This window comes from Lutjanus erythropterus, chromosome 3 (assembly GCF_056507025.1).
Source record: "Lutjanus erythropterus isolate fLutEry1 chromosome 3, fLutEry1.hap2, whole genome shotgun sequence".
Classification (NCBI taxonomy): Eukaryota; Metazoa; Chordata; class Actinopteri; order Lutjaniformes; family Lutjanidae; genus Lutjanus; species Lutjanus erythropterus.
The window spans coordinates 10,013,406-10,039,533 of record NC_139319.1 but is presented as its reverse complement, the minus strand read 5'-3'; the positions used below and the strand labels follow the sequence as shown (position 1 = coordinate 10,039,533).

General features: G+C 42.4%; 1 protein-coding gene across 1 annotated transcript in view; it reads left to right on the top strand.

Annotated features, from left to right (window-relative positions):
• The first annotated feature begins 635 nt into the window (after positions 1-635).
• The window catches only part of myo15ab (myosin XVAb), a 64,083-nt gene continuing 38,590 nt past the window's right edge, over positions 636-26,128 (top strand). The window contains exons 1-29 of the mRNA XM_084712531.1: positions 636-3,275; positions 3,967-6,321; positions 6,452-6,571; positions 6,710-7,027; positions 7,248-7,445; positions 7,617-7,858; positions 9,403-9,796; positions 10,136-10,218; positions 10,812-10,875; positions 10,994-11,103; positions 12,755-12,829; positions 13,098-13,188; positions 13,305-13,310; positions 13,402-13,505; positions 14,721-14,784; positions 15,226-15,339; positions 17,910-18,071; positions 18,253-18,366; positions 18,472-18,530; positions 18,863-18,986; positions 19,099-19,194; positions 20,326-20,457; positions 21,149-21,274; positions 22,005-22,082; positions 22,564-22,715; positions 23,975-24,020; positions 24,145-24,269; positions 25,669-25,786; positions 25,888-26,063. Coding sequence (XP_084568657.1) covers positions 687-3,275; positions 3,967-6,321; positions 6,452-6,571; positions 6,710-7,027; positions 7,248-7,445; positions 7,617-7,858; positions 9,403-9,796; positions 10,136-10,218; positions 10,812-10,875; positions 10,994-11,103; positions 12,755-12,829; positions 13,098-13,188; positions 13,305-13,310; positions 13,402-13,505; positions 14,721-14,784; positions 15,226-15,339; positions 17,910-18,071; positions 18,253-18,366; positions 18,472-18,530; positions 18,863-18,986; positions 19,099-19,194; positions 20,326-20,457; positions 21,149-21,274; positions 22,005-22,082; positions 22,564-22,715; positions 23,975-24,020; positions 24,145-24,269; positions 25,669-25,786; positions 25,888-26,063 — 8,435 coding nt within the window. The 5' untranslated portion in view covers positions 636-686. The remainder of the gene's footprint in view (positions 3,276-3,966; positions 6,322-6,451; positions 6,572-6,709; positions 7,028-7,247; positions 7,446-7,616; positions 7,859-9,402; positions 9,797-10,135; positions 10,219-10,811; positions 10,876-10,993; positions 11,104-12,754; positions 12,830-13,097; positions 13,189-13,304; positions 13,311-13,401; positions 13,506-14,720; positions 14,785-15,225; positions 15,340-17,909; positions 18,072-18,252; positions 18,367-18,471; positions 18,531-18,862; positions 18,987-19,098; positions 19,195-20,325; positions 20,458-21,148; positions 21,275-22,004; positions 22,083-22,563; positions 22,716-23,974; positions 24,021-24,144; positions 24,270-25,668; positions 25,787-25,887; positions 26,064-26,128) is intronic.

Here is a 26,128-nt window from a genome sequence, read left to right as displayed (position 1 = left end):
ACATTAAGCGGCGATGGGCTCAGCCAGTTGCAGATAGTCAATGTATTTGTCCAATCGCCCAACCCTGTGACAGCTGTAGAGACCTCATCCATCCTGGTATTGCTGGTTAATTAAACACTCAAGTGACACCAGCAGTCCTGGTGAGTCACCAACCGAACATATTCAGAAGTGTTGGTGTTTTATTCAGCCATTGATTAGAACAAGCCAAGAAAAGTTGCAAGCGAGTGTTAGCTAATGTGTTTAAGGAACTGTTTTGCTTCCACCCAAGCTCCACCCACTGAAAATGTCATAATGTTTACCAACAGAAAAGGGGTCTATACAGCATACATTTTTGTCTTTGTGTGTATATATGTGATTGCTGTCATTTAGCTATGTATGTCTGGACAGGAGCCTTCATGGGGACCAGATCTGGGCAGTGTATTACTGCTTTGGCCAGGTGGACCTGTCCCCACACAAATACTGAACCTGCGTATAGTGCTGGCACAAAGTCAACCAGACATATCTAAACGAAGGAGTCTTTTAAAGGTCAGACTCCAGATCATATTTTCTCAACATATCACATCATAATCCTTTCATGTTGAACTACAGCACTGTTTCTCATTCATGGTTTAATATGTCTGTGTTTGCAGGTTTACAGCATTGCTTCCTGAAGAGAGGGAATGGTGTGCTCTTAGCCACTTGTCAAAATGCCTGGCAAGAAAGACGCCAAGAAGGACACAAAGAAGGGAAAACCTGAACCAGAGAAAAAGAAAGAGGAGGAAAAGAAAGGAAAGGATGACAAAAAGGGAGGAAAAGAGGAGAAGAAACCCGCTAAGGACGATAAGAAAAGTGGAAAGGATGATAAGAAAGGAGGTAAGGATGATAAGAAAGGGGGAAAGAAGGGAAAGGAAGAGCCACCCAAGGGAAAAGATGATGGAAAGAAAGGAAAAGATAAAGGAAAAGGCAAGAAAGTTGAGTCCGAGGAGGAAGAGGAGGACCTCCTCAGTGATGAAGAGGAGGATGAGGAGTTAAGTGAAGAAGAGGATGATGAAGATGAAGACTCAGAGGATGACAGGAGAGGCAAGGGTCGAGGAGGCAAGGGGGCTAAGGGAAAGTCTAAGTCTAAACGGGGGGGTTACTCAGATGAAGATGAAGAGGAGGATGAAGAAGAGGAAGAGGATGAGGACTACGAAGAGGATTATGGCAAATCCAAAAAGAAATCTAAAGATGACCGCCACCATAAAGGAGGGAAATCTGATGCTGATGCAAAGAAGAAAAAGGCCAAAAAAAAGGAGGAAGGTCCCCCTGTTCCGATGAGGGAAATCCCAAGGAAAGGTCTAAAAAACATGTCCAGGATGTTCATGAAGTTTTCTGGTTTCAAGCGGCGCAGGAACAGCAGGAAGAAGCTGAAAAGTACATCACGTTTGTTCCTGGGCTTGGGTAGGAGAAAGAGCCGCCTTGCTAAGAAGAAACGCCGCAAATCCATGCTGAAGAACACCTCTCGTTTCATGATGAGGTTCAAGGCCAGCAAAAAGAAGAAAAAGCAGAAAGAGGCCAAAGAGAAGGCAGCAGCAAATGGTGGAAAGAAGCCAACCTACATGCTGCTTCGTCTAGGAGGAGGGAGAGAATCAAATGAGAAGAAGGGGTTCTTCAAAGGCCTCTTTGGAAAAAGGGATGGAGGTGGTCCTGCTGACGACTTCAAGAACAGCAGTTTGTTGCTTGGCAAGGTTGCAGCAGCAACTAACTGGCTGACCAAACGCTTCCTGTCCACTAAAATGCGAGGAAATTCAGGACACCATGGCTGGGGCAGACATAGATCACATAGCCGACAAGCCAGCTCCAGAGGTTATCTCCATGGTTACCATAATGATGGTTATGAGCATGAGGAGGATCCTTATGGATATGACCAACAACATTCCCTTCACCAGAAAGGGTATGGTGGCTATGATGATGGTTATGGTGGTTATGGAGACCAGGCAACTTCAGCATATGGAGGCCAGGGTCAGTTTGATTATTATGGCAATGCAGCAGAGGGTGCAGACTATCAAGACTTGGGTTACTATGAAGAAGAAGGACTCTATGATCCAAATGCAGAGTACTATGAAGGTGGTCTTTATGATGACCGCATGGGGGACTACTATAACGCTTACTCCCCTGCCCAAGGCTATTATAACAACCAGGAAGGTGATTACTATGGTTACCAGCAGCAACAGGCAATGTATGGTGATGAGGATCTGGACTACTATGCATTAATGGGTGAGGACCATATGTATGCAGGAGAGGTAGATGGATTCATTGACCCTCAGGCTCAGGGTTATTATGATGAAAGTGGAGTTTTCTATGGTGATGAACAAGGGGCTTACTATGATAATGCACAGGCAGGTTATTATGAGAACCCTTATGGAGCAACTATGGGAATGCAAGGGGGATTTGCACCAGACTATCAGTTTAGTTATAGTGATGCTGGCATGCCCTACCAAGACTACAGCTCCCAGCAGGCCATCGGATTCCCACCAGGAGGCCAGCAGGTCTTTGGCCTTGGAGCGCAAGGGATGGATCAGGTTCAAGGCATGTATGGGGACCAGTATGCAGACCAATTGGATCAATATGGAAATGACACTGTTGGAATTCAGGGAGGGGAGATGGCATTTAGAGTTCCTAGACCTCAAGTACGTCTGTTTGGGAAAGAGCGTCTAGATGTACCCATGCCCCCTCCACCTACTTTGCCACCTGATCCAGAATTTGAAGACATGTCAGAAATCCAGTATGAAGACCAGATTCCTCTTGTGCCAGGCCAACTTGGTGACATGATGTCATTACAGCAGCAGCAAATGCGAATGTCACCACAACCACAAATGATGATGTCCCCTCAAGAGCAAATGATGTTTTCCCAACAACAAACCATGTTATCCCCACAAGAACAAATGATGATACCCCCGCAGGTAGTGTCCCCACAGCAACAGATGTTGTCACCACAGCAACAGATGATGTCACTAGAGCAGCAGATAATGTCACCACAGCAACAGATGTCACCACAGCAGCAGATGATGTTACAACAAGAGCAGACTATGTCCGCCCCAATGATGCCCTCTCCGATTATGTCACCACAGCAACAAATGATGTCCCCACAGCCACAGATGATGCCCCAGCAAGTGATGTCACCTCAGCTGCAGATGACGCCCCAGCAAGTGATGTCACCTCAGCCGCAAATGATGTCACAACAAATGATGCCACCACAAGAGCAGATGATGTTGCCGCAACAACAGATGCTGTCTCCTCAAATGATTTTACCACAGGTAATTGTAGTTCTGTTGTGTTGTTGATTTTTGTCTACTCTTTAGTGCAAGAGGGTTGTAGAACTCCCTAGGCAGAACATCTCCACTGCTGCTCCAAGTAACCAGCTACATGAGCTACATAACAGGCAATATGTTATTTAAAATAATCTCATCCAAAGCATTTCTTACAACCTTGTAAAATGTTCCACCACATTGTTAGCTCTCAAGTTGTCAAATCTGAAAATAGAGCACAAGACAATAAGTGATAACAGGCACCATGTTTGGGTGCCCCACAACACCCCTACTGGGTGTCTGTGGGGGATCTTGTTGCAGTTCTCACAATTGGCTCTTTCAAGGTTCCACCCCTTTGTGTGGAACCTCTGTGAACTTTCTCCTGAAAAGTAGACCAAATTGTGACAGTGATTAAAAGATGTTGTCCCTATCTAACAATTTATATAGGTTAGCCAATTAGTTAGCTAACATTTTGCTATTATTGGCCCTTAACAATAACAACAGTGATATGTGTCCTTGATATGTGGTCCACAAAAACATTTAACTCTCGTAACTGCTGTGTTCTTATACTCTCTATACTATAACTTGTCACTACAGTCTTTCAGCACTGCTACCCCTTTTTTTTTACCAAATGTGTTGCTCCTTTAGTTTTTTTCTATCTCAATTAAGTCTACACATATTCCTGTTGTTGTTTCTCCAGCAACAGATGATGACAGACCCAATGATGATGTCCCAGCAACAGGGGTATGGCCAAGTACCGATTCCTACCCCAACTGCCATGATAATTAAGCAAGCGAGTATGTCCCCCCTTGTAGGACGGCGCATGCTACCCTCTCCGACTCCATCCCGCCGCTCTGTCATCATGGCTTCCCCACAGATGCAGCGCCATCACTCTGCCATGGCTTCCCCAGTACATTCTCCCATGCTTCCACAGAGACGCAGCCCATCTCCACAACCATCCATCAGGAGTGGGTTCATTAACGCCCAAAGACCCCCCTCTGTCATGTCAAGACGACTCTCTCCTCCTTCCTCCCCCATGGCCTCCCCCCTTGCTCGTCGTAGAATGCAACCTCAGAGATCACTGTCTCCCCTAGCACGAAGGCCCTCGCCCCCTCACTCTCCCCGGGCCTCCATTATCCGGCGAAGCCCTCCACCCTCACCAAGAGCGTCAATGAGACGTTCTCCACCTTCCTCACCCCGTGCTTCCATGAGGAGGCGAAGTCCCCCACCCCTTGCCTCTCCAGCCCGTAGCCCATTTGGAGGGAGAAAGATGCATGGACCACCCTCCCGTCCCCTCTCCCCGGGTCGTGTATCTCCCCCTCACTCCCCACAGCTCAGTAGAAGACCATCTCCCTCTCCCTCTCCATCTCGTCGCAGTTTATCCCCTGCAGGTCCTCGGCCTGCCCCATCATCTCCTACCCTCTCTCGCCGTTCAACTAGGCTGCTCAGGGACCCGACACCATTGGTCCAGCCCAGGATGGGTGGAAATGTTCCCTTAGGTACTGTCAGGCCCTCGCCTATGGGTCTCAGAGGGCGCCCAGTGCCCCCACCAACCCAGAATGTGCGTCCTTTCCGTGCGTCCTCTATACGAAGCAATAGGTCTTCTGTTCTCACAGTGGACTCCCATTTCTCCTCCCCTTTTCACTCCCCTCAAATGGTCCATCGTGCTCCCTTGGGGAGGAGAGAATCTGGCAGACTTCCTCCTCGCCCTGTGGCTCGAGGACGCCCCCTCATGGCCCGGCAGTCTATAAGACGGATGCCCGCCTCTCCACAGCCCTCCCTTAAACACATGTCACGTCCTGTATCCCCACGGTTATCTCCTCGACTTTCTCGTCGGTCTTCCCCCTTGCACCCTCAAAATACCCATCCACCCCCTTATACTCCAGAAATGTATGTGTCTCCCCCCTATGCTGATCCTTATATTGAGCAGTCGTTTGTTGCCCCCTCCTCTCCAAGGTTATCTGGTGCTTTGCAGAATCAGGCTATTCGACAGGCTTCTTTTGCTTCTCCCCTTGGCCCACAGCCACCCCAGGTGGTAGGCATGGGTGAGATGGCTCCTGAATATGTAGAACCTTATGAACAGCTTATGCCCCCTTCTTCTCCAATGCTGTCTGGGGCTCTGCAGAATCAAGCTGTACGAAATGCATCTTATTATTCTCCTTTACAAAGGCCAGCGTCCACTTATGAACAGCCTATGCCCCCTTCTTCTCCAATGCTGTCTGGAGCTTTGCAAAATCAAGCTGTACGAAATGCATCTTATTATTCTCCTTTACAAAGGCCAGCATCCCCTTATGAACAGCCTATGCCCCCTTCTTCTCCAGTGCTGTCTGGGGCTCTGCAAAATCAAGCTATACGAAATGCATCTTATTATTCTCCTTTACAAAGGCCAGCATCCCCTTATGAACAGCCTATGCCCCCTTCCTCTCCAATGCTGTCTGGAGCTTTGCAAAACCAGGCAGTGAGAGATGCTTCATATGTATCTCCTCTTCAGAGGCCTCAGTCCCCATATGCCACATCTGTACCATCAACTCCAATGCTCTCTGGAGCCATGAGACATGGTCAGGCACTAAGAGGTGTGGCTTCATATCAGACTCCACAGCTCCATTCACCATACGGACCAACTGTTGTTACTCCATATGATTATATCTCTGAGCCTGCCCCAGCACCACTGCTTCAAGATGCCCTACAGAACCGGTCTGGTTTGCAGAATGTCTCATCTTTAAGATCACCCATGATACAACGCCGTAACCCTTATGCACCAGCTGGACCTCACGTCCACACTGCTCTTCAGCAGAACCCAAACCTCCGCCAGGCATCTTATCAGACACCTGCGCAACTCAGACGGTCCCCATATGGAACCCCAGCACCCTCTTCACCAATGCTGGGAAGTGCCCTTCAAAACCCACAGCTGATGCAGGCATCGTACCGGCTGCCAGATGGAACTTTGGTGTCACCATATGCACATTCACGTTCCTCCCCATTGCTAGGCAGTGCCCTGCAAAACCAACAAGTCCGTGGAGCCTCATACACCTTGCCTGATGGATCAATTATCAGGGTAGGTATAAATCCAGTGAGGAAGCGGTGTCAGATGTATGATTTGTTTGATTTGTTTGCTTACAGAACAAGGACGATTGTTTTGTCACTGTTCTATTCTCCTATGTCTCTCCCGACTCCCACCCACATAGGACCCACGTGTGCCCCAGAAACCAATGTCTCCTAACCTTTCTAGAGCTCTTCAGAACCAGGATCTCAAGAATGCTTCTTATACTCTCCCTGATGGCACCATCATAGACCCTAGACAGCAAGTAACCCATGACTCATGATCCTTTACTTTTCAGTTCACCTTTAACTGTTATTTTGAACTTCTTTCCTCTCTCTCAACTATTGTTAACCATGTATTTGTTAACACTGATGAATGTTTTTCTTGCTCTCGGCTCATTCAGCAACCCATTTCCCCAAACCTCGCTAAGGCCCTGAATAACCCAGCTCTGCGTGAAGCCTCCTATTCTCTCCCTGATGGTACCATTGTGATTGACCCCAACAAACCTAAGTCCCCAAATCTTACCGCAGCACTTCAGAACCCTTACCTGAAAAATGCATCTTACACCCTGCCTGATGGTACCATCATAATTGATCCACGGAAACCTGTCTCGCCAAAACTAACCAGCGCCCTTGAAAACTCTGCTCTGCGGCATGCCTCCTTCACTCTACCGGATGGGATTCAAGACCCCAATGTACCCATTTCACCAAACCTGGCAAAGGTTAGCAGTGGATTTAGACTCTGGTTTCCCCTCATTTTCAATCTACCTGTAACTTTGTGTTTTTTATTCTTTTACTCTTTCCTTCATCTATACCATTTACATTTTAGGACTTGTGTAGAAGGTCACATTTATGGGGATTTCAACTACTTTCCACAAATTGATGACAATTTTGTTTAATAGTAATAACTTAAAGTTGATAAAAATGCTGTTTAATACTTAGGCCCTCAGTAACCCAGCCTTGAAAGGAGCTTCATACACCCTCCCAGATGGAACTATTATAGTGGACCCAAGGAAACCAAAGACCCCCAACCTGACAGCTGCCCTGCAGAATCCCTATTTAAAGGGAGTATCCTACACCTTGCCTGATGGAACTATCATCATTGACCCACGGAAACCAGTTGCCCCTGACCTGTCTAAAGTATGTAAATTCAGCTTTACTGCATTACATGTTTGATTTTCATTTCAGTAACTTGTGTTTGTTTAACAATCAAGCATGGCATTGTAGCTATTAGAGACTTATATTATGCAGTTTGACATAATTTACACAAGCAAATTGTGAGTACAACATTGCTGCTGTCTTTCTCTGCAGGCTCTTACAAATGAGAACCTCCGTAATGCGTCATACCAGCTCAGTGATGGTACCCTTATAATGCCTGGCCAAAAGCCTTCCACTCCCAACCTTGCAGCTGCTTTGAGACAAAACCAGGCAATGCGGTCTGCAGGTCTTTATCATCTGTCAGATGACTCCGTACTGTCAGGCAAACCCAAACCCACCATTCCCAGCCTCAAGTCTGCATTGCTGAATGAGGAAATCCATGGTGCCCGTTACAGGTAGGGAACTACACTATAAATGGAAACTAGAACAGAGAATGACCTGATAGGTTTGTCCAGGTGTTGCACAGAACCAACTGTTCAAAATTCAAGCTGCAAGCTAGGCATGAACTTTTTACCAATGGAGAATGAAACATTAGTACTCTTCAGCCACTTCCACGGACTATGGAACGAGAGGACCTAAACTCAGAAATTAAACTATAAACTAACTGAAAGTCCCTTTTTGGATTACTGTTGGTGTTTCCACTGCATGTGAACAACTGTGAAGATTAGGGCAAATAAGAACAATGATGGATTAAAAAACAAGGGCGGTTTGAAATGCAATTTTCACTCAAAAGGAAACAACACAGAGTTTCCCCATTGTTATTTACTATTGTAGATATGCAGAGGAGTAAAAGGAGACTGAGAACTCCACAACAAAGTGTTTGATGGCTTTTTATTTCTGCCATAGAACACCACTAACTACTATCTGCAAATGGATTTATTTTTCTTGTTCAAATTGTTCTCGCATTGCCGTGCATATATAAATTATATATAAGATAAGAGCCACCACTAGCTTGCCGTGCGTAATTGTTAATTCCAAGCATCTGTAAGCTTTGTGGGCGGCATGGTGGTGCAGTGGTTAGCACTGCCGCCTCACAGCAAGAAGGTCCTGAGTTCGATCCCCCGGCTTGCTGGGGCCGGGCCTTTCTGTGCAGAGTTTGCATGTTCTCCATGTGTCTGCGTGGGTTCTCTCTGGGTTCTCCGGCTTCCTCCCACAGTCCAAAGACATGCATGCCAGGTTAATTGGTGACTCTAAATTGCCCGTAGGTGTGAATGTGAGTGTGAGAGGTTGTCTATGTGTCAGCCCTGCGATGAACTGGCGACTTGTCCAGGGTGTACCCTGCCTCTCGTCTCTCTCAGCTGGGATAGGCTCCAGCAGCCCGCGACCCTTACAGAATAAGCGGTTACAGAAAATGAATGAATGAATGAATGTAGACTTTTCCCTCTCTGCCCTCTCTTACTTAATTTGATTGGACAATGGTCCAAAAAAACATGAATGACACTGGACACTCATCTGTTTTGAGATGAAGGTTTTCAGCTCAGGCATTCATGTGAAATTGGCACTCCAAGTGTCCAAAATGCAAGACACCCAGGGTGCATTAGCAGCATGCAAAATGCTCACTGTCTTTAGAAAACAACTGGAAAAAGATGTCTGTCACTGCCAAAGTTGCACTCTGTATGATCAGGGCCTAATAATCTTTCTTTTGTAAATGAATTACTTCACAAGTGGTGCACCAGTTGCCGAGGGATTTATCTTGACCAATTAGTGACATTTGGTCCATGATTCTTCCAGTCACAGTGCAGGTTTAATTTCTGAATTCCTCAAAGGGTTTTTGGTTCCCTGGACAAGTTCCTGCAGTGGAAACACCTTATGTAGAAAACAGCATCAGTTGCCATTTGCACAATGACAAATTTCTCCAAAAACAGTTTATTTTTCTAAATAAACGTACAAACTTGTGTTACATTCTCTTAATTAAAGAGAACCATTCCTTGTCCTACAGGCTACCGGATGGCTCTCTTCTCACACGTCGCTTCCACAACCCAAGTCTGTCTGATGCAGTCCAAAACCAGCATCTTCGCTATGCCTCATACAGGGTGCCAACAGGCCTGCAGGGTGAGGATAATCGCTATGCTGTGGTTCAGCCCTATGGGCCGCGTACAGGACACTGGGCCAGGAATGCCCGAGGTGGAGGGGAAGGAGGGGAAGATGTTTGGGCAGCTGAGAGGGTCTTACCACACGGGACTGTCCAGAATCTGTCAAAGTGGTCCATGTACAAAGAAGATGGAGTATTAGAGGGATATTCACCCACACCTCGAATTGTGGACGGAAAGCCTCAGGACACAGACTGGACTCCTGACAGAGATAGAGTACCTGGTCAAAGCTGGTATGACAAGGTAGCTAAATTAATGAACTCACATGTTCATTCATATATGCCTGTAAGGGCAACATTTACTGTTTTTTCGCAGAATCAGGTGTTTCCCTTTCACTGTTTTTTATGATTTCTACTGGCAGTTAATGGGCAATAAGGTGGGATAGGAATGAGTGAGATATAGCAACTGTGAGTTTACATACAAGAATATTTGAAGTTCTGCATAATTTATATCAGCTCTGTATCAAATGATGACATTATCCCTCAAGCTTTGACAATGTTGCGTGACAATGTTGGACTAATTACTTACCACTATGTGTGTGTGTGTGTGTGTGTGTGTGTGTGTGTGTGTGTGTGTGTCCAGATCTTCTCTATTCTAAGCATGCCCACAACAGGCCACAGGGTGAAAAACTGGGCGGAGGGAATGGAGGACATGACACAGCTGCCGTAAGCAGAATCCAGTATTAATAACAAACAGCCTCACAGCTCATTCACTCACGTCACACACTTACAAGCATTTTTGTTGCTCCGGCATAGAGCAGCACTGCTCATTTCAATGCATATCCTTTCAGTTTCTTTAAGCATAAATTTGTGTGTGTGTGTGTGCGTGTGTCCCAGTGTGCCTGTAGGCTTTTAAAACCCTTGAAAATTTCTAGAGTTCAGAAAGAAATCCCTAGCATTAAGTATGTTAAGTATATAAGTATTTTATTAAAATGCATCGCCTGAATAGATCTCTGTCGAGTGATCATCACTTCACATCCTGAGGAGTCCCCTGCATAAGATATTTGTGTAATTTCAACAGCAGTTTGACAGAAATTAATCCATAATCATTTTCTGATATGCTCCCAAGTAAAAACTCTCTCTGGTGTCTGATGATTTTGACATCACTTAATTTTACCAGTTTTCCCAGAGAAGGCTCTTGAATGTCATTGAAAACTAATTAATATTGGATGTCACAGTTGGAGTGTGGGAATTCTGCTGCAGTGTGACAATATGTGTTCTGTACATGTGTGTTTAATTTCCTCTGTGTTTGATCTCAGTGAGCTGAATGAGACCACAGTCCTGATGAACCTGAAGAAACGCTTCGACCAGGAACTTGTATATGTATGCTGAATTTCTCTAATATGCAAATTGGATAACTTATATAATCAAATATCATAGAGACTGCCTGTGACATCCACTCACTCACTGCCCTTGTCCTTTTCTTTTTTCATCCACATAGACCTACATAGGCAGCATCCTCGTGTCTGTGAATCCCTACAAGTTGCTCAACATTTATGGCACAGACATGGTGCTTCAGTATGCGGGCCACGGCCTGAGTGAAAACCCTCCGTAAGACCAGAGAGTGTGTGTGTGTTAATGCATGTGTAAGACCTGCAGGGTATTAGACCCTGAACTTATTACCTGTGTGTCTGCCTACAGCCGTTGTCACATTTGAACTCCAAACATTGCCCTAAGAATCAACTTGTCTGAATTTGCCCTTTCACACATGTAGCACGCAATAGAAGACCGTCCTTGTCAGATTTGTTCTCACATGAAATAGATGATGTCATCAACCCCAAACTTTATGCTTTCATAACATCTTAGAGAACAGTTAACCAGTGTTGTACATAAATAAAATATTAATAAATAGTTTAACCCAGTAGGAATTTTAATGCCGACTAGTAAGGGTAGTAATACTTAATCATTTGGTTGACTTATCACGCGCATCCCTAATTGGAATTACTTCTTCAGGTCTAGGCGTGGAGTGGTGACTGCAGAGCGTGCAAGGGATAAGTGATGACTCCTCCATAATGATGACTGTTTTTGTGATAATAATCAATACTACATTAGGACTGCCCCCTAAAAGATGATGATTCGAGTCATCAAGACCTTGAGTGGACTCATTTTGTCAGTTGAATCAATGCACTGTTTGTTTTTTTATTTTTAATTTTTTTCATTGTACACAGAGCAATGCAAGAGCAACAGCAAAGTAGCCTGTAAAGTTTACAAACCGAGTCTCAGCCTGGAAGGAGAGATGCTCTCTGGTGCACAGGAATGTTATGAGCCGGATGCTCACTTTTACTTTCTCTGACTATGTGGAAATCTAATGTAAGCAATAAATAAATAAAAGCAATATGCGGGCTGCAGGCAAGCAGAAAAGAGCACGAAGCAGCTACACACTGTGCAACGTCATCAACACGCCTACACGCTCCTCCTGGGTAATATCTAGATAAGTGCAGAGTTGCAGTGCATGTGTGAAAGGGGCTTATGTGTTGGCAAGCAGGAAGTCTCAAAGTTCTTCCACACATTGGTATAAAATCTGATGGAAAGTTAGGCCGCTGGCCAAATAAGATGAAATTAGAGAGTGCTGCCTGGAAGATTTCAACATAGCAATATAAGCTATTTTTGAATACTTTCGCTGTTTGTTTAACGTACTGCTGCACTCACTTGAATGAAAAATATATCATACCTATCCCAGGATTCGGACACACTGTGTTTTTAAACATATGCAGGTCCAAATGCAGATCAAGAAATTCTAAATATTTTTGTCTTACTAAAGTAACATTTGGGTGATCATCCAGAACGAAAGGAGGTGTAAGTGTTATAGAGAATACACAACCAACTGCTAACTGTAACTTTTAATTCTGTGTGCTCCTGTATATGATTGTACTCTTGTTCTACATTTGTCTCGTGTTCTAAGCTGTGTTCTGAGATACAGTTTGGTGGTAAATAGAGGTGTAAATGCCAGCACTCTCAGGTGTTACTAAGAGGCTCCTGTTACACCGCTGTTGGTTGGTTGCCAAGGGAGAGTTTGGTTATGGATTTCACTACCACTTCACATTTACGTGCTCGCACATGCACACGCACGCACACACACGCACACACTCACACACACACACACACACACACACACACACACACACACACACACACAGGCACACAACCAATGAAAATATAAGTGTTTTTGCATTAAAAAAAATGTTGTTCTGTTGTGTTGCAGTCATCTTTTTGCCATTGCTAATCTCTCATATACCACCATGATGGATGCCAAAAAGGACCAGTGTATTGTGATCAGGTATGAAATGGTGTTATTCATTTGTAGTCCTTGAGTTTGCTCCTCATTTCAACAAGCAACACTTCAATGAAACTCGAAAACTTTGAGCTGTCTTTTAAACAATAAAATACCGTTTGAGTCATTTTTGCTTTTGCTCAGGTTGATTTTGTTGACACAACACATTTTCTGGCCACTTTTATTACTGTGCCCACATTATGTAACATCCTTTTTATGAGTAATAAAGAAAAATAAGTGTAAAAACTCTGATGACCTGTTTTTGTTCTTACAGCGGAGAAAGTGGGTCAGGAAAGACTGAAGCTACTAAACTGATCCTGCGTTACTTGACAGCCATACATCATAAATGCAACGTCACACAACAGGTAGATATTCTTTAAATTATGTTAACAGATATAGCCCATACTGCGGTCATTTAAGCTAACACCGTCATTTCTTTCCTTCCTTCTCTTCTCTCTTCTTGTCTACCATCTCCCAACAGATAGAGGTAAAGTGTTCCCTTGTTTTTGTTCTCATGACCACCACCATCCCTGTTGAAGGTAGCCATGGTAACATTTCTGTCTGTGGTGATTGGTCAGATCCTAGAGGCCACGCCCCTGTTGGAGTCCTTTGGGAATGCCAAAACAGTGCGCAATGACAACTCTTCACGCTTTGGCAAATACACGCAGATCTACATGGAGGAGTGAGTAGCAACAAGTTCTATGAAAGTAGTTGAGAACTCAATAAACATCAGCAACAGTTTTGAGTTTTCAGGGATTATAAATCCAGAAAGTAAGGACTATATTTTATAGATAATCTAGAGACAAAGAATTTCCCTTATTTCTAGATTGTCGCATATTGAACTAGTTGTATTTTTAAAGAATAAAGTCTAAGTGCAAAGAAAGTCACATTAGGGACGTCCCTGTTGCTCAGTTGGTAGAGCATGCATCCCATGTACTGAGGCTATCAGTTCTCTGCAGTGGCCGCCAGTTTGACTCCCACCTGTGGCCCATTTGCTGCATGTCAAACCCTCTCTCTCCCCTCTTTCCTGTCATATCTTCAGCTGTCCCTGTCAAATACAGACAGAAATGCCCAAAACGTAATCTTAGAAAAGAGAGCCGCACTGACCTTGATCCCAATGCGTGAAGGAGGTTATTAGAACTAAGGATACATGATAATATCAACATATCATAGGTACTGGCTGATAAAGGCTTAAAATTAAATACCATTATTGGCCTGAAATTTGCCCAATAAAACACGTTCTTCTTAAAAAGTTCTAGCTGCCCATTAGTTGTGTGAAACATTAATTCACGAGGCATAAACAATTTAAACAAACATAATAAAACAAAAAGGCTCAAAATACTCTCCCCTGCCTGTCAGCTCTCGAGAGATGATATGCAAAACATACATTGTCAGTTAATACATTTTTAATAGGTTAAATTTCTAACGGCAATTAATTTTTAATCATTAACATTTATATGGCTTTGAATTAAACTACTGTACATTTCTGTTCAGAGCAGACATTTGTCTGTAAGTGCAGCTGTAGTTTCACTGGGATAAACAAGTCCTTTTAAAGTCAACAGGTGGCCTGTATGCTCGCTTAACTCTCAAGAGGCTTCTGGTCAGCCGTGTGCAGACACACACACACACACACACACACACACACACACACACACACGTACACACACAGATAATAGACTAAGTGGAGAATACCCCAGCATGTCCCAGTAACACAGTTAGATGAGTAGTTGATCTTCTGCTAGAACTGTGACAGAGAAGAGCCGAGCACATTACACATGCATGACCTGTTACTTAACTCGGACTTACTGTGTGCGTGTGTGTGTGTGTGTGTGTGTGTGCCTGCGTCCTTGTCTGTGTGTGTGTGTGTGTGTGTACCTGTCTGTGCGTCCTTTACAAGGGGTGTAATCAGCGGTGCCATAACGTCTCAGTACCTGTTGGAGAAGTCCCGCATTGTCTTTCAGGTGAAAAGCACAAGCTCACACACACACACACACATACACACACACACACACACACACACACACACACACACACAGTAGGTCAGGTTGGAGTCTTCTTACCGTTGAGTCATGGTGAGAAAAAAGAGATTGTAGGGACAGACAGCATGAGAGGTGTCAAGCATGTTGCACTCTGTTTTTACACAACCCTGTCTGTTCATCAGTCATTCATCCATCCATTAATCCATCTATCCATCATGCTGTCTTTTCTACAGCACTACTTCCATTTCAGTGAACCTACAACCACAGAACTGAATCATAGATTTTTTAATTATGTATCTGAATATGTGTGCATGTTATTTATTGATTTATGTATGCCATGCGGTCGTGTGTGTGTGTGTGTGTGTGTGTGTGTGTGTGTGTGTGTGTGTGTGTGTGTGTGTGTGTGTGTGTTTTCATCCACAGGCCAAATCGGAGAGGAACTATCACATCTTCTATGAGATGTTGGCAGGTCTTCCTCCTAATGAGAAACACTCATTCTATCTGCAGGAAGCTGAGACTTACTACTATCTGAATCAGGTGCTCAGAGGAGTATGAAATATACTCCCCTACACACACACCCGCACACACACACACACACACACACACACACACACACACACACACACACACACAGACAGCACAAAAAAGGAGTGGTCACTGTAATCAATTTCACAGTCATGTTAATAAATGAGATGTCAATTTTTTGAAAATGTGATATTTATTCTAACAGGTGATTAATTGCACAAGCATGAAAATCATTGTGGTACCCAAATGCAGCCTGGACTCTTTGTATCTGAGAGATATTGTGTGATAAACGTGATTTGCAAAATTGAAACACAACTTGTCACTGCTTGTATCTTGTAGTATGGCTTTAATGATTGATGTCAAGATTTTGTAATGGTGTTCATCAGTGGTTGCAAACCATTTTGGTGTCATACTCTATATTGCGTATACATCTAATTGTGAGTTGTTTAAGCAAAGGGAGATTTTTTTTCTTAGCCATGTTTTCATCAAAATATTTTTCTACGCATTTTGAAGAATTGCATTAGAAAAGTTTGATAATGGGAGATGGAGACACTTCTGACATAACAAAAGTTTAAGTCACTTGATTGAACAGCTGTTTCTGACATTAAGGAATAATTACAAATTGCCCAATTGAAAGAAATTTCTGACGACTTGTCTTCAGTTGTCTCCCGTAGATGACCAAGGACATTGATTTTGTTTCTTCTTCATCATCTTCTTTTAGATTCATTGGGAATTTGCAATCAAATGGTTTTGTTTCCAGTTAACAACCTCTACTTTTTCTGCTCTGTTTATCACAGTTTAACTCCAAACTGGCTTCAAATTGGCTTGACAGTTAGATGGAAAAATAGCCATTGTTTCATTTTAATAATTTTCTGAGGCCTGAAGAGGTAAAACACCATTTTACAAATAAGGAAAGCATAGAAAATAGTCTGAAAAAATAGAGCTAGTTTTATGTTGCAGTGTGCCTCTAAAGATGGCAGTATTTGTTGGTCTGTCGACCGGCTGGTCGGTCCAGATTGAAATGTCTTAACAGCTATCAAACGGATTACCATGAAATTATTTGCAGGCATTCATATCCGGCATGATGATGATTTCTATTTGTGAGGTAGAATGAGGTTGACTATTTGTTTTTTATTGTAATGTCTCTCCAACTATTAGATGTACGGATTGCCATGAAATTTGATGCAACATTCATGTTTCTCTTGGTATGAATTTTAATAACTTTGGTGGTTCCCTGAATTTTGGTCTAATGGCATCATCAGGTCAAAATTTAAGTTTGGCAAATACATTCCCATAAGCCTCAGCAAGCTAATTACCAAAATTGCAAACATGATAAACAAAGGAATGAAAGTAAAGAATGTGGAAATAGTTCAAAGCTTTGAAGCTTCATTCATAACACTGACATTTGAATTCTAAATCAACATTATAACGCTGCATCGCTTGTCTACTTTGTCTATATGTCTACTCATTCTCTTTAAACCTGGGATTTCTTCATAGTTATAGATAATGATTAGGCTACACTAATACTGCTATAATATAATACTATTTGTAGAATTAGTGTGTAAACATTTGTTTATTTGTTTTTTGTGTTTTAAAGTCAGAAATTACTGAAAAAATAGATGTAATCATTTCCAACATTTACATGTTTTTATCTAACAAAATATTGTGCTTCAGTCGCAGTATGTTGGCTTTTAGCCTTTCAAAAACAACATTTTCACTGCAGTAAAAAAGGTTATGCTAACTTTATTAACAGGGTGGTCTGAGAGAGTTGTTTAAATAAAGAAAAACTCATCTTATTTGATAAATTACTATTTGCAAGTTCAGGGTCTTTGTAATTTGTTTGATTTTTAGAGTGATGACATCTGAAAACTTCAATAGGAGTTTGAAAAATGAAAAAAAGATATTTAGTACAGCCTAGTAAACATTATATAGGCTAAACATCTGCATGTTAGTGTCGACATTACAGTATAAGTATGTTAGTGTGCAGATGTCACTATTTAGGTTGCAGTGCCAACACAACCACTGAGATTTATCTTGCATTAACTTGCATCGAGACCCTCAGGTTGCACTACAGAGCCCTTGACATCTGTTTGTTGCTTTGTGCCACTTCAGGAGACGTGATGAAACTCAGAGCAACATGTTGGTCATGCCAGTGCTCATTAAAGATCCTGACAGTTTACGTTGTTATTGGTATGTGAGTTTGTGGTTAACGCCACCTTTGAATAGCAGTGTAACACCCGGCTCAAAAGTGGTGTTTCACTGCCCTCTCTGGCTGAAAGTGAGGTCAGAAGTGTGCTCTGTCGCACCAGTAACCACACCTAGCGGTGATGTCACAGTGTACTGACACGCCCTGATGTATAAATCGTTGCATCAAGGTGAGAAGTTGAAACCCCGGAGGTCAGCGAAAACAAGACCTTGAGCTGCTGATAAGTTTCTCTTTAATTAGAGCTGTGATTAAACAGGCTGAGGGTATGTATGTTGTTGTTGATAACAGTCTCTGTGTGTGTGTGTGTGTGTGTGTGTGTGTGTGTGTGTGTGTGTGTGTGTGTGTGTGTGTGTGTGTGTGTCCTACGGGACTGTAGGGAGGGGATTGTACCATAGAGGGCAAGGATGATGGGGAGGACTTCAGGCGTCTGCTGAATGCCATGGACATCCTGTGTTTCACTCCAGAGGAGCAAAACGGCATCTACAGACTGCTGTCCTCTGTCCTTCATCTGGGCAACGTCTACTTCCAGCCACTTCAGGTCATACACACAAACACAAACACAAACACAAACACACACACACACACACACACACACACACAACACAAACAGGCTAGATAAAAGCATTTAGTTTCACGGTTGAATGATAATGATGATGCTGATAGATGATGGTAATAATGAATGTCTTTGCCCCTGTGTATGTGGGTGTTTGTCCCTGCAGGCTGAGGGTCAGGAGGTTGCGTCGGTAGTGAGCGCGCAGGAGATCAGGGTGGTCGCTGAGCTGCTGCAGGTCTCACCTGACGGCCTGCAGAAGTCTGTCACCTTCAAAATGACAGTGAGTAGAACACACTTTGCATAAACAGTCATACCCCCACAAACACATACCACAGATATGAGGAATTATGTTGTTGTTAGATAACAGATGTGTCTGACTCCCCAGGATACAGGCAGGGAGAAGATCTTCACTCCGCTCACAGTGGAGAGTGCTGTGGATGCCAGGTGAGTGAGTGAATAAAAGTCTGAATATAGTATCTGTTAAATTAAATACTACGCGCCTACTTCTGCTGGAATAACCTGAAATAAAAGCCGGTCTGACAGTCTTGTTCGAGGCTTTTTAATGTCCTCATTTTTTTTACCCCCTCTCTGTAAAATCATACCAGGAGACTTCTGAGAGGGAGTGAAGAGTCTTTGATATTCTCTCCCAATCTTTGGTAGAGGCATGTGAGGACAAAGGATGTCAGGGCTGGGGGAGAGATTTTTCAGATGTCCTCTGTTTCCATAGGAACCGGGTTTTCTGTTTCCATAGAAACCTTATTGTGTGTTTTTCATAGAGATGCCGTTGCCAAGATCCTGTACTCGCTGCTGTTTAGTTGGCTGACAGAGCGCATCAACGGACGCGTCTACCCTCGCAACGAAGCCCTCTCCATCTCCATATTGGACATATATGGATTTGAGGTCAAGCTAAAGATCGATCTCGCTCAATAATGTTGCTGATGCTGATGCGTCTGAGCTGAGCTGTGTTTACTAACTCCCACACTCCCCGCTGTCTCCTCTCTTTACTCTCCAGGAGCTACAGGTGAACAGCTTTGAGCAGCTGTGCATCAACCACGCCAATGAAACTTTGCAGTTCTTCTTTAACAGGGTCATCTTCCAGGAGGAGCAGGTCAGGGAAACTACAAGTTAATATATTTATACGTATATTTGCATTTTCGACGTGAGGATGGATCTCGTGTCAAAAGACATCTAGACGTCCAGGTTAAAACTGGCCTAAATAGGGTTGAAAAATCAAAGTATGAAAGAACAGCATATAAGACGACTTGGTATAATCATGCGACAGGTCCTAGTTGCACTGTCAGATATAGTTATTCAATGTGTTTACATGCAGTTAAGTAATCAGGCTACAGTTGGCTTTCTACAGTAACCTGATTTTTTAAATGCAGTATATGCAAGAATGCAAGAAGTTGAGGTAGAGGATTAGAGAGCCTGTATAGGAATAAATAAGTTTGGTTCTAGAGATCACTGGTGGACTAATGAAATAAGTATCAGTGTATCGAAGCTTGTCCAAAATAAGGATGGGGATAGAGGAGAAATCTGATTACTCACCTGGCACATGTACAGTTTTTCACTGGCACGTCTCATGTAGCAGAAATGCTTTCATTTTAATCTATGCAGCTATGAGCCAACTGTAACCTTCACTGTACATTTACTGCCACAAGACAAAATTACTGCTAAACTTTAATTGCTCTGAGCACAGCACATTTGCTCTTTTGCTCAACCACACTCACTACACACTCTCTCCTATCCCCAGTCTTATGCCGCAGTCATATGCATTATGTTGATGGAAAAATAGATCAGGAATATTCACACATAGAAAGAAAACCGCTCACTGCAGAGAGTGTTTGGCTGCTCATTTGCTGCTGAAATGCACAAACAAGACGGAACCTATGTAGTCAGATGCTTCAGTGTGGTGTGAACGCTGTCGTCATGCGTCAAGACCTCTCATCCAAATTTATTATTCTCATCTAAAATGTCTGGATCTTTTGACTTGCAAAACACTAAATGAATGATTACTGTGTTAGTACACGTGTGTCAGGAACATCAGTTTTTTTTTAGTTAAGAGCCACGATAAGACTCAGTAGTGTTATAAAGTTTTAATGTAAAGATAAATTAATGGAGATAAACAGCCTTGTTTGTAACGCGACTCTGATGCATTACAGAAAAAACGAACAACACTTGAGTTTGAAGAGTTTTATATGCAGCTGCAACCTGATGATCTTTTGTGCGGTGTGTGTAGGAGGAGTACATGCGGGAGCAGATCCAGTGGCAGCAGCAGCCCTTCAGCCACAACCAGGCCTGTCTTGACCTCATTGCTGCTAAGCCTCATGGGATACTGCGCATACTGGACGACCAGTGTGGTTTCCCTCAGGTACATTCACACCTGTTGAACAAAACTCCAAGTGCTAAGTTATTGGAAATCACTGAAATTAAATAATAAACACAGCTGGTATTGATGGAAGTTAGCAGAAAGTAAGATTGATTAATACAAACAGCGCTTAATAAAAGCAAAGGGCGTTAATAATTCATTACTCCATCGAAAACCTGTCCTCTAAGCACACAAAGATCCAATCGAGACAGGCTCCTGTGGTGAGCATGTGTCCTTAAAATGGAGTTTGATTAGACTACAAGAAACTTTTGAAATTATTTAGGTGTATTGTGAACAAAGAAACAAGAGCAGACATCAGCTCATGATTCAAATAGTTCATACCTCAGTTTGGAAATGGAGTAAAAAATAACCTCATCTCATTTATTGGATTTCTCATAAACCAGGACACTGAAGTGTATTATAGCCAGTTCCAATCAATACAGAACTATCCCACATGCTCACTTAATTGCCTCCCTGCTGTTATCATTATTCCCGGGGCTCATAATGTAAGAAGCTCAGCTCATATTGAGATAAACGTATAATGAAGTGTCTCCGATGCTCAAAGTGAAATATGAACACTCTTTTACATGAGTAACACACTGCTGAACACATGCGGGCAACATGCGTCTGTGCTGAAGAGATTTAGTTTCCATGGCTCACCAACCATTAACCAACCGTCTCCTGTCATCGCTAGGCAACAGACCACACCTTCCTTCAGAAGTGCCACTATCACCATGGAAACGACCCGCTATATGCCAGGCCAAAGATGCCACTGCCAGAGTTCACCCTGAAACACTATGCTGGGAAGGTCACATACCAGGTGCATTTATTTTTCTTTCTTTCTGTCTGTCTGGCTGTCTATATTTTCTGTTAGGTTGTTTTTTTTCCTTTTTTGTTTATTTATTTCCTTTTTGTTTCATTGTTTCTTTTTTGTCTGACATTTTCCCTCTTTCTTATCCAGGAACTACATTTTATTTGTAACAATTTGAGGGTTTTTTTTTTTACAAAAGAAAAGAAAAAACATCAAGAAAGATTGAGAACCATGTGGGGCAATTCTTTCTCCACCATCTTACAATAATGTCCGTGAACTCACAAATATTTAACTTAATATGTCCATCTGTTGTCTGGGAGGTTCTGTTTTAAATTTTTGCCTTTTTGCTGGCTATCATGACTTTTTGTGTTATCAAACAATACCTTGTCATCTTTAGGGACCTCAAAGCCTCAAATGTTTCCTAAGCTTTAACAAATATTCTCTCAAAATATGTGTTAATCTTCTGACATGACCAGAAGATGTGAGAATGATTACACTTAAGTAGGCTTATTGTTTTTGTGTGATGAAACAAAGAAGAACATTTTTTTAAAAAAAATTGATAACATTTCCATAGATAGACCCTGTTTTATTTCTTTTACACAACAACTATCACTCTTCTGTTTTCCACCTTAGATTAATGTGCACAGGGCTGTTATGCTTTTTGTTTGTCCACTGTTGAATGTGATATCTTATTGAATCTAATTTTGTTCAAACTGTTCTCTAATGACTTGTGATGCAGGTGCACAAATTCTTGGATAAGAACTTCGACATGGTCCGCCAGGATGTTTTAGACCTCTTCATGCAGAGCAAGAACAGAGTGAGATGTGCAGATACACTTTTTTTTATTCTTAAGACTTTCTCTCTCTTATTGTTTCAACATTTTACAGTATTCCGTGTTCACCCAAGTAAGCATAAGCAGTGATTTTCAGTTTCATTCATCATCATCATTCATCATCTCGTATTCTGATCGTGTGGCACAATACAACAGTGTGTTGTGACTTTTAATTTTAACTTTTCTGTTATGAAATATACAAAGAGCTATTTGGTAATTACTGTTTTGAGTCAGGACTGCATTTTTAGTTGACAGTAAATTGAACTGGTGCTAAATACTTCATTCATCCTGCTGTTTAAAAGTCATTATATATTCAATACACATGCCCACTTCAAATATTACCCACCGATTTTATGACAGGACACTCAGGAATGATTGTTCACAAAACTTTGGCTCACCTCTCTGCCCTCTGTGTTTTGTGTGTGTGTATGTGTATGTGTGTGTGTGTGTGTATGTGTGTATACAGATGGTGTCCAGCCTCTTCTTAAAGTACTCAGAGTCTGCATCCCAGCAGCGGTCTAATGTGCGTCGCAGCAGCGCGGCTCGTCGTTATCAGGCCAACACTGTCAGCGCAAAGTTCCAGAGCAGCCTGCTGGAGCTGGTGGAGAAGATGCAAAGGTTTGAGTCAAACAACACTCATTTAACCTTTATTACGACATGGAAACCTCTAAAACTTAATAATATCAGTGTAAAATGTCAATGTGGAGTTGTACTTGCCACTGAATTGTATAAAGTATTATAATTACTTTCCTGCAACTCATTCAAGTGTACATTTTCTAAATTATGTAGTGCCCTTTTCCCACATTAAGGAGAGAGTTTGGGTTTTTGAAGTGGGATTATATGAGGTACTTTCTAATAGTCAGTGTGTTACTTAGATGGTGGTTGGCAAAAGGCTCATCTAAAAAAGATCAATATCAGTTTAAGTGTATGCTATAATTAGAATATTTTCACTGCCTTCCCTTTTCTGACAGGAAACTACCATCATACATCAGCGATTTTACCTCACAGAACACAGGAGTTGCTGGTCTAACACTGCCTCGATTGTTTAGTTTGGTGAATCCAAGCTAACTTTACACAGTAACACAAACAAAGTCACACCATAGCACAGACTGACTAAGCGTCCAAAGCAGTGGTAGACAGCCAACTCTGTGCGAGGTGTTTTTGCCAAAGGAGTCTCGTTGCTTTGGAGAGAGTGATACAACGACTTCCTACTATTACTTTCACCTCTCCAAACTCGGGGCTTGCCATCCACCGTCTACTGTAGGTAATACACTGACAATGGACAAGTACTTCATACAATCCCACTTCAAAAAGCCTGAATTATCCATTTAACTGTATGCTTTGCCCCTGAGAAGGCAGACGAGTAAATTATGTTTATGTGACATTGAACCTGTCAGTGTTGAGGCAAAATAACGATGAGTCACACTGTAATTTACTGAGTAGGTGTCTGAAATTTACTGTGAGAATGATGTGGGAACTGAGGAATGAGTGGAAGAGGGGGTGACACATACTGTATTATGGCCTTGTGTCTAAGTAGAAGATGAGTTATCAGTTCTAACAACCTTATAAGCCTCCAGAGTCTGTGTTTGTGCGAGCCATTTGTCTTGGGGAGATGGATGTTATTTGCGTAATTTGAGCTCAGTCATGTCTGTAATAGATGAAAACAGAGGCCTCAGGAGATGTTTCAGTCTGTTGATATGTAGCTTCAACTGTAAAACCGTACCATGCTCTACTTATTTCCACTTAGAAAGTTGGTTTTCTTGGTAAGTTTCCTCTCAGTTGGAAGGGTGACTTCCTTGCACAGGGCTAATGCACTAAGCCTTCATCAAATCATACATTCATTCATCCATCCGTTCATTCTCATCCATCTGTGACAGGTGTAACCCTTATTTTGTGCGCTGCATCAAGCCAAACCATCATAAGGTATATTTGCAAGTTTGATGATGTGTGCAGGTTTGCAGTGTTTTTTTTTTTGTTTTTTCATTTTAATTGATCTGAAATGAACAGTTTACGTGTATGATATGTATGCATTTATATGTGTGTGTAGGAGCCAGGAGTGTTTGACACGGAGCTGGTTAACACTCAGCTACATTATTCTGGTATCATGGAGACCATTCATATCAGGAAGGAGGGTTATCCATTCAGACTGCTCTTTCACAGCTTCCTATCAAGGTAACTATTACATATCCTAATTAATTAATTAATTAATTGAACAAGGGCTTAGGGATGAAGGAATACACCATTATTTGTATCTGTTCAACCAGCTAAATGATCTGTATCTGTTAGTTGATCAGAAATTGCTATATGTAGTGTTCATTAGAAACCTGGAGAACAGACTCATAATTGAGCTTCAGACCAATGTCTTTGCACAATAGTAAGACAGGTTTGAGCGAGTACTCAGCTGAAAGAAGTATCTCATACACATAATGTACTTATAAGAGTAAAATATGTCAATATCCGTATTTGTGATGGAGGGAAATCCTCATTGGGTAGCTGATAACTTAATGTGTTGTGTTAGTGGATTCATTTATTTATTCAAATTTATTAAAAAGTTGATTCTGTAGTTGTTCTCTTACTCTTGTGGTGGAAACATCTGAAGTTCAGTTCTGAGGCTGTTCTATAAATAGTTTTCTAATAAATAGTGCAGCAACTTCTGATCAGTCCATATCAATTTCAGGCTTAAATGAACAACTTCAGATAACCCCACCAACTTCTAGGTCAAGCCTCGCCCACTGCAAGATGGATATTGACACTTTTTACTTGGATGATGCTCGCACTCGTAAAACAGTACATTATTATTCACTCAACCCTACTAGGGCTGCAGTTTAGGATTATCTTTTGCTTCTTTTGTCCAACCGACAGTCCAAAACCCAAAGACTCTTCATTTACTACCATAAATGATAAAGAAAAGTAGGAAAACCTCACAGTTAAGAAACTGGACCAAATGTTAAACACTTTTGCTTGAAAAATGACTGAAACAATTTATTAAGTTATAGTTTTATTGATTTAGAATTTAGATTTGAAGCACATGAAATAAAATATTGTACAGACCATCTCAGCCTCCTGGTCAGTGTTTTTCTCCGAAAAAAAAAAATTGTTTCCTCACCCCTCACCACATTCAACTTGTCAAAATTGCCTGGTTTGTTGGCTTTTTCTGGCGAGAGTACAATTCACACACCAATCTCTCCATGCTGAAAAAGCCATCTGGCACTTGCCAGCTCCTGCAGAAGGAAAGCAGCTGAAACCAATTGATCTCACAGCACCTCTGACCACCGGCTGCCAAAGTAATCTGAGTTACAGTGTTAGAGGAAAACAGCTTCAGAGTCATTCACAGTCAATTAGACTCACGCTAAAACTACTAAATAGAAGCAAATACTAACTACCAAAACTCGGAATATCCACAATACCAATTAGCTTCACACTGGGTCTCTTCAGATTCGCAGCCATAAATAACCTCAGAGTTGTATTCACACAGAGTTGAGACGCATGCAGCAGCTTCACTGATCCATGTGCACACTTACGCCAGATGTCATGTTGGATTGTCATTTTGAGTTTTTGTTTGTGCACACAGGTATAAAGCCCTGCTGTGCCTGAGGGATCTTCCACCTGCAGACGGAGAAAACTGTGTCATCATGCTCCACAAGCTCGGTCCGGTCAAGAAAGGCTCGTATCAGCTGGGAGTCAGTAAGGTGAGCTCTCTCAGTAACATACACATGTACAAAATAAGGTCAAGTGAATCACACATAAGAAATAGATACTACGGTTTGCTTTATTTGTCTCTCTGTGTTAGATTTTCCTGAAAGAGGAGCTGTATCAGCTGTTGGAGGCAAAGCGTGACCGTGTGCTGAACATGGCTGCTCTGACGCTGCAGAGATACACCCGCGTGTGTTTTATCCGAAAAAACTTTAAAAAGTTCCGGCGGCGTGTGACCGTGTTCGAAGCTCGTAGCAGAGGCTACCTGGCCAGGTAAGGTTCTTCTGAAGTCAACAGCCTGGATGTGTTTTTGGCCCTTAAAGGGACATTTCACCCCC